Source organism: Dromiciops gliroides, chromosome 2 (genome assembly GCF_019393635.1).
Source record: "Dromiciops gliroides isolate mDroGli1 chromosome 2, mDroGli1.pri, whole genome shotgun sequence".
NCBI classification, from domain to species: domain Eukaryota; kingdom Metazoa; phylum Chordata; class Mammalia; order Microbiotheria; family Microbiotheriidae; genus Dromiciops; species Dromiciops gliroides.
Window position 1 is genome coordinate 472,214,955 of NC_057862.1, and position 12,353 is coordinate 472,227,307.

A 12,353-nucleotide genomic window follows, 5' to 3' on the forward strand; every position below is an offset into this window, starting at 1 on the left:
TTAAGTCTGAGCACACTCTCCCTAACCTGAGGTGGTACAGGAAAGAGCATATCTCCCTGCTATTGGGGGGAAAGAGAAATGTTAGTACTTCTGCTCTTACTAATTATTTTAGAAGTAAATGTAATACTGTAAAAGTGAAAAGATATTAATTGGTTAAATGGAATTAGTGTTAATTCCTGTTTACTAACAGTTTGTGTGAGTGAAAATATATAAGAATGTGGGCTTTAGCTAATAGCATATAAAGAGTTAACCCTAAAACTCTGAGGGACAAAGTAGCTTCAGGGTGGGACAGTGAGGCCACAGTATGTATAGATAAGACAAATACCTGCAAGGTAATTTGTAGAAGAGGCCACTTAAAGGGGGGGGGGGGGGGAAGAGATCAGATAAGGCCTCTAGTAGGAGTTGGTACTTGAGATGAACCTTGAAGGAAGCTAAAGATGTGAGAGGTCAAAATGAGGGAAAATGTAATTTCAGTTGTGTGTGTGTGTTAGCTTATGGAAAGGCATGGAATTAGAAGTGGAAAAGCAAGCAGTTCAGTTTGACTGGAATGTAGAGTACATGATAGGCTGCATAAAGGAAGTCCAGAAAGATAGATTGGGGCCAGATTGTGAAGTGCTGTAAATGCCAAAGAAGAAGAGTTCATGTTTATTCTAGAAGGAGCCATTAAAATTTTTTGAGCAGGAGAGTAACATGATGAGACCTGAGCATTATTGATAACAATTTGCCAGCCATGTGGAGGATAGAAGGGAGGGGAAGGACTTTGAGGATGGGGAGACAAATTAAGAGGCTACTGCCATTGTCCAGGTGAAAGGTTATGAGGGTCAGAATGAGGGTTTTTGTGATATAACTGGAAAGAAGCAGTCAGATATAAGAAATGTTGTAGAAGTAGAATTATCCATACTTGCCAACTGATTGGATATGGCAAGTGAAGGAAAATGTACAGTCAAGGATGATTCTGTGGTTTAAAGTCAATGATGGGAAACATCATAGTGCTCTCAAAAGAAATAGAAGAGGGATGATTTTGGGGGTAAAGATAATGAGCTCCATTTTAGACATACTGAGTTTGACATGCCTATGTGGAATACAGTTGGATATGTCCAAAAGATAGTTGATAATGCTAGACTGAAGCACAGGAGTAAAACTAGGGTTTTGCGCGCGCACACACACACACACACACACACACACACACGCATAATCCTGGGTAGGTGAAATTTAGATGTACGGAGGAGGTTGGCACTGGCAATTGGTAGGACCAATGAAGACTATATATAGAACGTTATAATGGTTATATAGAATGTTAATAGGTCTCATAATTTTTGAAAATTATCTGCAAAGGTGAGGCATAGTCAGTACTACAAATGACCATGACTACTATGCTAAAAACTGCAAGGTTACCACTGGCACTACTACTTATTGGTCATATTAATTCAAAATGAAAAAGGCAATGTTGAACATTGAATACACATTCTATAATGGAACATCAACTGTCAATTCAATTATCAAAATTCCATTCAGAGTAGAGTTGATCTTGAACTCTAGCCAAAGTGGTTTTGTTACTGAAGCTTGTCATGAGGGTTCTTACATGTTAGGTTTTACATGTAAGGAAACTCTAGAGCATGAGCATGGTTATTGAAAACAATGGCAGAGTAAGGGGCATATGGTATAATAAAGAGAATAGTAATGGAAATGCTGTACCTAGGCCCAAATGCCCTATAATAATTACCTGAGCCTTACCTTATACTTAGTTATCAGATATACTACAGATAGAGAAGGTGCTATTATTATCCCCATTTTTTACATTTAAAGAAACTGAGAGGTTAAGTGCCTTGCCCAGGATCAAATAGCTATTAAGAGGCTGAGGCTGAATTTGAACTCAAGTCTTCCTGATTCCAAACCCAGAGCTCTAACCACTGTATTATCCACCTGTCAAATAGAGTTAACCTGTTTATTTGACAAATATTCACTAAGTATGTACCATGTTTAAACTTCTGGAGATGAAAGCAAAAATTTAGTTCCTCTCTTCATGGAATTAAAATTTAGAACGGAAATAAGACAATTGTTGCCGTTCAGTCATTTTTCAGTCGTGTCAGACTCTGCAAGCCCATTTGGGATTTTTGTTGGCAAAGATATTACAGTGGCTTGCTGATTCCTTTTCCAGCTCATTTTATAGATGAGGAAATTGAGGCAAATAGGGTTAAATAACTAGCAAGGTCACACAGCTTGTAAGGGCCTGAGGTGGGATTTGAACTTTCCTGACTCCAAGCTGGTGCTCTATCTACTCCACACTTAGCTGCTTACTAAGAAATATACATACACAAGAAAGAATTATGACAAGGGAAAAATCTGGAATGCTCTAATCCCACATATTTCATTACCTCAAGAGAAGTGTTAATAATAATGCTGTTGTATATTATATGACATGTATTTTTTTTTCTGTACTTGATTTTTGAGTAAGTTTCATTCCTTTTAAACCATAAAGTTAAAAAGCTTCCAGACAACATGGGTGCTTCAATAGGAAGCATTCAGCCCAGTTACAACATAGCTATTCCAGCAAAAATCTGAATTTTGCACTAGACCAAAAAAAAAAAATGATCAAAGCCAATAAAAAACTACAGTGAGTGACTTCTACCCAGAATTTCACCCCCCCCCCCCAAATCTGTCAGAAGTCCATAGGCAAAAAAGTGCCAGTTCAGGGAAATAAGCCTGTAGCCTCTCATTGAGTTTTTGATGGGCTTGAAAATCTTGTAGCTTGCAGTATTCTGTCATGAGGGAGAAGAAGTGCTTCAGAAAGCACCAGGGAAACCATCAATTCACAAGATAGTCAGAAAACTCCAGGACAGGAACCTTAGAAGCCCTGAAGAGTTCCATTGAGCATTGTGCAACAGAGGTGTTCAAACTTGGGTTTCCAAGGTCCATAGTGTTCTATACTGACTTGCCAAAGAGGTTCCTTAAGTCCCATTACTCTAAACCTCAAAGATTTGGGGATAGTAGAGATAATTGCAAGAACTTAGGTGACTCAGGGTAAGACCAAACGGGGGCTACTACCCCACTTAAAATCATAGCAGTGGGAGGAGCTTGGCCCTACCCATTTCAGGAATTAGAGAGATGAGTAAATCAAAGAAGATAGGGACCAGTATAAAAAATTATTGTAGCTCTAGGAACAAGTAATTCTGTAACCACTGCAGTCACAGATAAAACATTGAAACTCTTGAGGAAAGAATTGAAAGAACAAATGGTTTAGAAAAGAAAAGTGGTTTCCCTTATCCAAGTGATAGACTCACAGAAAATTAGAAGGTATCTAAGAGAAATCAATGACTTCATGAAATTGCAAGAAATATTAGAATAAAGTCAAAATATTTTTAAAAGCAACCTGGTACCTTAAACAACTGACTTGGATATTAGCTCAAGTAGAGATCATTTAGGAATCATTGGGCTCCCATGCTACCTTACTTTCAAATTCTCTACTGTATTCCAGATGGATAATTTCAGGTCAGTGGAACTCATGGGTGAGGGTCTTAGCTGTACTTTCCAGAGTTATTACACCAACAAAAGACTGAAATATTCACTGCAAATACAAAATGCTACAGAAGTACTAGTAGTAGCAATTCAATCCACACGACCTAAAATCAATATGATATTGACTTTTCCTAGTATCAGACAGAGGGATGGTGAAGGAGATTTGAAGCCATGCCATTGGAAGCAACTAGCAATGGCTATCCTGGAGAAGTCTTGGGGTTAAGGGGGCAGGGTGAGATACGAAAAGCCTTTATATATTTGAAAGGCTGTCCAGTTCTAGGGACAATGAGTAGAAATTACAGGGAAGTATTTCTTATGGATATAATGAAAAATCATCTATCCTTTAAGTGGGGGTGGGGTGGGGTGGGGAATGAACTCATCATCACTGTAGCTGTATTTAAACAGAGGCTGGAAAATTCAGTAGACAGGATTCATGATTTGGGTAAAGTTTAGGTAGTGTTAAACTTCATGTACTTTGAGGTCTCTAATTCTTAAGATTCCAATTTCTTCCAACTCAAGGATCTCACAGATCTTTGCTCCAGTCTCTCTCATTTTTGCTTCATACTGTAAAGGAAGAATTTACCATGAGTCCCTCTAAGGCTCCAACTTCTCTTTAATTATATTTTTTACACCAACCTTCTTTCTTTAGTACTCCTGCATATTATGTTCTAGCCAAACAGCATGATTAGCTCATATGGTGTGTCTATGCAGGGTGTGCATGTCAGTAATATAGGTCCTCATCTCTGGAACAGAAACTTATTACTTCAAGGATCAGCTCAGCTCTTGCCACTCTTGGAAAGGTTACCTTCAATCCTCCAAATGAAAGCGTTCTTTCTCTCCCCAAGTTTTCTCAGGGTACTTTACCTTTGCTCCAATTACTCATCACTTTGCGTTAAACTGACAGTATACCTTTATCGCTAGAAGGGATGTTATGGCTCATAAAGCCTAACCTCCTTATTTTTACAGATAAGAAAACTTAAGCCTAGATTGGTTGTGACATGTTCTAGGTTGCAATCTTTGTACATCTCCTATATACATTAGTAGATTGTAAGCTTAGCGGCTATTTTTTTTTTCATTTTAGTCCCAACTTCTAGTACAACACCCCATATTGAGAAATATTTGCTGAATTGTATTAAACTATGTTGAAGCTCTGGCAAAGACTTGTTCATGTTTTCAGCTTCTCCGACCACCTTAGTGTTTACCTGTAAAAATTCTTTTCAAGGTAAGCTCTTGGGGCCTTAAAGATCATGTAGTCCAATCCAGATAAAGAAACTTATCTCCATAAGAAACTTATCTCCCTAAGAAACTTCTTTAACTGGATTGGCTCGGATGATCTCTAAGGCCTTTTCTCCCGTTTTAAATGTATGATCCATAGATAATTAATCTTTCCTCCCCCTATCACATTTATTTTTAGGTTATTTTTTCTTGAGAGGCATTGGGGCACAAAGTCAGAGGATCTGGCTCTTTCTGGTACTAATTACATGTGTGGCCCTGTACCAGCCAATAACCTCTCTGGGCTTCAATTTTCTCATCTGGATAAAAAGTAGGGAGAGTTTGAACTAGAGGAGTTTGAAAGCCCCTTCGGCTCTACATCTATGATGCTATCTACATGTCTTTCTCCCCCCCCCCCCTTATCTAGTCTACCTTTCCTTCCTAGAATGTCGGCTCCTGAAAGGTAAAGATTATTTTTCTTTTGGGATTTCCAGTTCCTTGCAAAGTTGATACATAATAAATGTTTGCTTACAAGAAACCACAGAGGGTCCCCCACCATAGGTAGCTGAAGCAAAAACTCCAGAAATGCTGGCAGTTATTATTTGTACCAACGATGTAAAAGCATCTTTTCATTTCTTCATCTTGCATTTGTTAAGGGCCTATTACAAGTGCCCAGTGAAGGCAGAGTGCTTCAGAGAGCTAGGTTGGGAATCCGCGGGCCTGGGTTCCAATGTGGACTCTGCTCCTAACTCACCACGTGAGTGTGTGTGGGGCTGTCACTTCCCTTGTCTGGGCCTCATTTCTGATTCCTCTCTGCCCTTCCTCCCTTACCTTTCTCTCCAAGCTCAGGAGCCTAGGGCAGCCAGCGGGCTCCCCGTCCCCCATCCCCTCCGGCACTAACCTGACCAGGTCGGTCATGCAGGAGCCCACCACCACCACCGCCGCCGAGTCCGGCTGTATACCCGCGGCGCAGGCTGCCATAGTGAACGCAAGTCAGGCCGGCAGATTCGCAATGAACTTTGCCCTTTGCCCTCCACCCAGAGTTAGGTACACCGCGTCCCTCCCCTCGCGGACGACGAGACGAGGGCCTTTCCCCTCCCCCTTTTATTCCCCCCAGTCACCCGGCGGGCATCTTTCCAAGTGCCTGATGCAAATTAGTACTCCAGCTGCTCCACTCCTCTCCCGTGAGGGTTTCCTCCCCTAAGCCCGTTCATTCCTCACTTTTTGGGCCCTCTTCGAGGCTATCTGATTATTCGGTTATCTGAGGGTAGAAAGTGGGGTGGGGGGAAGGGAACTTTCAGGCGCCCACTTGACTACCCACCCCCCAAAGCTCCATGATTTCCCAAAGTTCGGGAGCGCGCACGTCGCCAGGCTTGAGGGCGGGCTTCCGCGGGGGCGCGCCCGTCCCCGCACGGCGCTGCGCGTTGCGGGCGGGGGCGCGCTCGGGGAGTGTGCTCGGCGCGCGCGTTGTAGCCGGTGTCTGCGTCTGTCGGGCTGTAGTCGCAGGTACTCGGTGTGGGGCTCGGTTGCGGGCGGTGGGGAACATAACTGAACAGGTGATGGCAGGAAGGCGGCCGGAGGGCGCTGCCTCTTCTCCTAGGAGAGCCCCCGGCCCGCCCAGGCGCCTCCCTTCCTCCCTCCCCACCCCCGCGCGACATTTCCCCTCAGACTGAGCCCACCAGGCCCACGCCTCGTCTTCCTTCCTTTTAGGCCTGTCCAGCCCCAGGCCCTCCCCAAGTGTGACTTGGGAAACCTGTATGGGTAAGGAGCGTGGCTCAGAGGGCATTGATCGCTGGACCTGGAGTCAGGAAGACCTGGGTTCAAATCTCGCCTCTGACACTTAGTAGCTGGGTTGACCCCAGGCAATAATAATATCACATCCATCACAGGGTTGTGAGAATCAAATGAGAGATTAGATGTAAAATGCGTGGCAGATTTTACTGCGTTCCACAAATGCAAGTTGTTATTCCCATTTTACATATGTAGAAATTAGGCTGAGACAGGCTAAGGGACTATGCATTTTGCACAGGATCCAGGGTTGTGAAGCGCAAATGAGATAAGGTCATCCAGGCTCTACTCTCTAAAGCCTTGTGACTTAAGTTTTTCCATCTGTTCAAGGATACGGTTGGACTGGACGATTTAGATCACTTTTAGATCACTTCTAGCTCTAAAACTGTGATCCTAGGATTCTAAAGCACTTTGGAAACCCTAGAGTGCTATGTAAACATCAACTATCATTAATTATTATTGTTATTGCTTTATCTGAGTGAGATTTTCATTTCAAAGCCACCTTTGAGGTACCCTGGAGAGGAACTAGGTACTTTTTGCCTCTTTCCTCCCAGGTCCTTTGACGGGTTGTGACATGAGTATAACTCTCCCTTTGAGCCGCGCATGATGTTTCAGTGAGTCCGCACATGTCCTTCCCCTTGACCCTTTTACTTTCCATGGCCTTGATGTGGTATAGTATATAAGTGGGCCATACAAGTCAGTCAATTTGGAATAGTTTATAATGATTAGGTCTTTCCAATGGGTAGCTTTTATTTGATTTCTGTGTGCAGTAGTTACTCCCTGTTCATTTGCAATGCAAGGCCTACATCAGCTTTATAGATAGCCCTAAAATGGCCTTTGACCACGGAAATAGTGGACCTTTTTGCAGACCTCTCCATAAAGCAATTTGTACCTGATGGGGTTTTGCTGAGTGGGGAAGGGAGGGGGGCAGGAAGAGGGCCACTTAGGCCTGAGGGCTGGGAACAGTGAAGTTGAGAGCAGGAGGAAGAATACATGGACTAGACACTTGAGGACCTGACTTAGGCAAGAGAAGAGGGGGATACACAAGGTGGGAACAAACACATAAGGAAGGGCAGAAAACATACTCAGGGACACAAAATGGCGTGGACTAACAAATGGCTCAAGCCATTCCCCTAACTTGAAAGTGGCACTGGGGTCTCTTCTGCTTTCACTTAGAAGGTGTTTTTTTTGATGGTGGGGATGGGAGGTCACAGAGAACCAAGTGGAGGGGCAGGAAGGGGCAAGAGAGCACAGTACTGTACAGTAAAGTTAACATAGTTATTTTTTTGGAATGCAGATTTCTTTTAGAATTCTTTACAAAGTCAAATTTACTTAAAGTGAGAACTGGCTGTATAACGTTTTTTGTCTTCATCTAGATGGAAGGCAATTTTAACTGAAGTGCATTCTATAAATGGATATTTTACTATAAAAGAATTTGCAAATTACAGGCCAGTGAACTTGACTTCAGTTCTTATGAAGATTTTAGAATACATCATTAAAGAAATTAGTTGCTAAATATTTAGAAAAGGAATTAGTGATTACAGAGAGCCATCATGGCTTCATCAAGAATAAGTCATGGAAGGCTAAATTAATTTCTATTTTGATGTGATTACTAATCTAGTTGATTAGGAGAATTCTGTGGCTATAGTTTACCTAGATTTTATCTAAATTTTTCGATATAATATCATGCTATTCTTGTTGAGAAAGGAAAGATTGTATGAATCAGATTACACAATCAGATGCATTCAGAATTTGTTGGATAACTTGACTCAAAGGAGTAGTTAATAGTTCAATGTCTGCATGGCAGGAGGACTTCAGTGGAGTATTCTAGGGATTTGTGCTTGTCCCTGTGTTACTTAACATTTCTGTGAGTGACTTGAGTTAAGTCATAGTTGGTGTTCTCATCATATTTGCAGAGGACACAAAGCTATCATGGTAAATGGCAGTGTTAAAATACAGAAGGATCTTGACCAGAGTATTGGGTTGGAATCTCAAGAGATAAAATCCATTGGAATAGATGTCTTGCATTTGGGTACCAAAAAATCAACTTCACAGGCCATGGCTGTTTATTTGTTTTTTTTTTTTTGTTTGTTTTGTTTTTTTTTTGCAGGGCAATGAGGGTTAAGTGACTTACCCAGGGTCACACAGCTAGTAAGTGTCAAGTGTCTGAGGCCAGACTTGAACTCAGGTACTCCTGAATCCAGGGCCGGTGCTTTACCACTGCGCCATCTAGCTGCCCCATGGCTGTTTAAATAAAGACAATCGACTATGTTCACTCCTTAAAATAAATCAGGAAATATTATTGATTTTAAGATCTTTATTTAGTAAATCCTAAATTAACTACTTGACCTTTGTAGGAATTTGGAGTGAAACAAGTTACTTACTTAGAAATGTTTAACTGTAGGCTTTCGTTGTAAATGTAGGACAGTTGAACAAATTGAAGGTCTTTGCATATTGTTTTTATTTTATTTCTGTATCTTGTTCATTTTCTAAGATAATCTTACGCTAATTTTACTTTGCATTCTTTGTGGATTGTTAGGAATATTTGGAACATTGGGGAAAATCAGGTAATGAAATGATTACCTGTCAAGCATAGTGTGTAATTGCAGAGGGACATTTATTACCTTTTTTGTTTCTAATACATGTTTCATTGCTTCTTGTTATTGATACTCTTTACATTTTTACAGTTTGGCTAGGAAAATTATACTGTTTAGTTTCATTCAATAGCGTTGAAAGAGAAATAGATTTCCCAAGTTACATTTTTACAAATAAATCTTCGAAAAAAACATGTCTGGCCTACGGACTTGAAAGGGGGAGCTGAACTAATACGTTGGTGGGAAATATCCAATATCTGGGTAGGATTAAATGAGTCCCCATGTTTTTCACTTAGGATTGAATGGCATCTATAGAATAAGAGACACGATGTGCTTATGGATGAGCAGATGCATTCAATAATAATAATACTTAATGTAGCTTACATTTATTTACCATATTAAAAAGTCCTTTACACATACTATGTTATCACATTTGATTCTCCCAATAACTCTGTGACATAAGAAGTCCAAGCATTATTGGCCCAATTTAGCAGATGAAGAAACTGAGTCTCAGAGAGGTTAAGGATCTTACCTAAGGTTGTATATAACTAGTTAAATGGGAGGGCTGTAATTTCTCAAACCCACTTATGAACTCATTGTCCTCCTGGAGGACATGGACTGTATATTAGTCTTTCTTGCTATCTCTGCTAGTGCATAGCCCAGTGCCTGGCACTTAGTAAATACATAATACATTTATTGATTGACTTTTTGTCACAAGTGCTATGATCACCTCTCTTTTGCAAAATTTACTTTGGCATCTCTCCTAATACTATGTTTGTCATGGTAAATGAAAGCACAGTACTGCTATTTAAGTGTTAACTATGGGAAATACCTATGAAACTTCCTTAATGAATTCTCTTTTGTATAGGTTTTAGGATTTAAAGTTGGAAAGTTTCTTAGAGATTATTTAGTCTCATTTTGCAAATTAAATTGAAGCCCAATATGAAAAGTTAGAAATAAAACATTCCTTATCTCATTCTTTCTGTCTTGTATCTTATTGGAAATAATTAGATTTGTGATTTAGGGCTATTACTTATTTTGAAGTATTAAGAAAAATGCGTTCACTTTAAATGTCCATTGTTTACGGAATATGGTTGTCCATGTTAAAGGACATTCATAACCTAATTCCATGAAGTGATCTTTGCTGGATTTATTCAAGGGAATGCTTTTGTGCTTCTACTTAAAAAAAAAAAAGTGGTTAAATTTTGACAACTCATTTAGCTTTAACTCTCTCTGTAAGTTGGAAGGTAGAGTAGAACATTTTTTAGTAGTAAATGCTAATATAAAAGCCAGTCATCAAGTGGACGAAGAATAAAATCGGATTTCTGTCATTCCTCCTTGTCTTTGGGAAGCAGTAGAGTTGCCTGTTCTGAGCTGCCAATGTTTTCTCTTGGAAGGTTCTTGTGAGAGGCTAGGAAGACAAAAAATAGTGTGTGCTTATAAAGACTGAGTAGATTCATGTTTTCTTGACTTTTCACAGGTAACAGATAAAAGCAAGAGAGTGAACATTTATTGGACCTCCAGTGTTTTCACATATATTAGGTCATTTTTCAATTAGTAAGCATTTTTTTTTTAAATTCTTGCCAGGGACTGTGCTAGGTGTTAAGGATACAAAGACAACTGAGACAGTTCCTACCCTCAAGAGGCTTGGATTCTATTCAGGGGAAATAACATTCATATAAATAAATATTTGCGCTGTATGTGTGTTTGTGTTTGTGTGTGTGTGTGTGTGTCTATGTACTCATGGAAGTTTGGAAGGGAGGGCATTTGGGACTTGAGGAACATCAGGAAAAGTTTCACATAGAAGGCAATACTTGATTCTTGGTTATTTTCTGTACTTTTGCATTCCACTTTATATTACATTTATTTGTTTACATGACTTATTCCCCTCACTGGAAGGTAAACTCATAGTACAAAGCTTTGCTTATTGTAATCACTTAGTGCTTTTAATGAATGGAGCCAATTAATGTTTTTATATAGTAGAGCTCTTAAGTGTTTACTCATTAATAAAAGCAACTATTTCATAGCCAAGAAATCCAAAATTGGTAGGTAGTGAAATAAAAACTGTGGGCAATCTTCACACCAATATCTTTATATTATTTATTTATATTATTTATATTTATGTTGGCTGATTAGGGAGCCATATGGATTAGTAGGAGCATGATGCCTGGACTCAGAAGACCTAGGTTTAGGTAACAACAGCCATGTTACTCACTAGCTGTGTGATATTGTACAAATCCTTTGATCTCTTGGAGCCTGGTTTTCTTTATCAGTAAAGTGGCAGTTATACTTACTATACTTATTTATCAAACAAAACAATTATTAATTACATACTCTTGTATGTAAAGTTTTCCATGGCAATAGAAAAATGGACAATGAACAAATATATTGAAATTATCCCTTTTGTGTTGCCTTTGTGTGAGATGATACTCAAACATTAGAAAATGTACTGAATGTTTTTTGCATGGATTTCAAAAACTATATAAAATGTGAGGTTTGCTGTGCTTGACCAAAATTTCTTTTCCTTTCAGAGTGGTAAGTTGCAGGGCAAACGAAAATGTCCCCTGAAGTAGCCTTGAACAGAATTTCTCCATTGCTTTCTCCATTTATATCCAGTGTGGTCAGAAATGGAAAAGTAGGACTGGATGCTACAAACTGTTTGAGGATAACTGACCTGAAGTCTGGGTATGTATCAGAAATAGTTAAACCTAGGGTCGGGAAGCCCTTCTCATAACTTTTCTTAAGGGTACATATATGTGGCAGTTATTCTGTTATAAACATTTGTTGATGCACTCAGCTTTTATGTAGTTTTTGATATCTAACTTTTGAGATTCTTCCATTTGTATTTTAGATTATAATGTTGTCAGATTTTCATTTTTTTAAACTTATTTTTATGCCACATGCAGTGGGGCAGGGATCGTTAAGTGTAGCTTTCATTAATTTGTGGGTTTTCTCCTAAGGTCATAGATTTAGTGTTGGAGGAGAGCCCAGATGGAAGTTATCTGGTCTTACCTGTAGAAGAGGAAACTGTGACTTAGAAAGTTTAAGAGCTTACTATCTCAGTGACCTCAGGGAAGGTCACATAGGTTAAGTAGTACTAGTAGTAGGCTTCCAGCAGTCGCAGAAGACCATGGATCAGCCCTTGAAGAGCCACAGGCCACAGTGTGGCTGCGTAGTCCCATATAGGAGCCGCAGCTCCTGAGTGTATTATAATCGGTAACTGCCGCATCCTGTGTTGTAGCT

The 12,353-nt window shown here is 39.9% G+C and overlaps 2 protein-coding genes across 3 annotated transcripts in view; one reads left to right on the forward strand and one right to left on the reverse strand.

Annotated features, from left to right (window-relative positions):
* The window catches only part of RBKS (ribokinase), a 119,420-nt gene extending 113,368 nt beyond the window's left edge, over nt 1-6,052 (reverse strand). Inside the window, exon 1 of the mRNA XM_043984332.1 lies at nt 5,630-6,052. Within this exon, the coding sequence (XP_043840267.1) occupies nt 5,630-5,709 (80 nt within the window). The 5' untranslated portion in view covers nt 5,710-6,052. The remainder of the gene's footprint in view (nt 1-5,629) is intronic.
* BABAM2 (BRISC and BRCA1 A complex member 2) overlaps nt 1-12,353 on the forward strand; it is a 584,671-nt gene that overhangs the window by 87,242 nt on the left and 485,076 nt on the right. Inside the window, exons 1-2 of one of the 2 annotated variants that reach the window (XM_043984329.1) lie at nt 6,122-6,234; nt 11,642-11,795. In XM_043984329.1, coding sequence (XP_043840264.1) covers nt 11,668-11,795 — 128 coding nt within the window. In that variant the 5' untranslated portion in view covers nt 6,122-6,234; nt 11,642-11,667. Of the gene's footprint in view, nt 1-6,121; nt 6,235-11,641; nt 11,796-12,353 lie in introns of those variants that run through there. The other variant, XM_043984330.1, reaches the window with a different exon arrangement.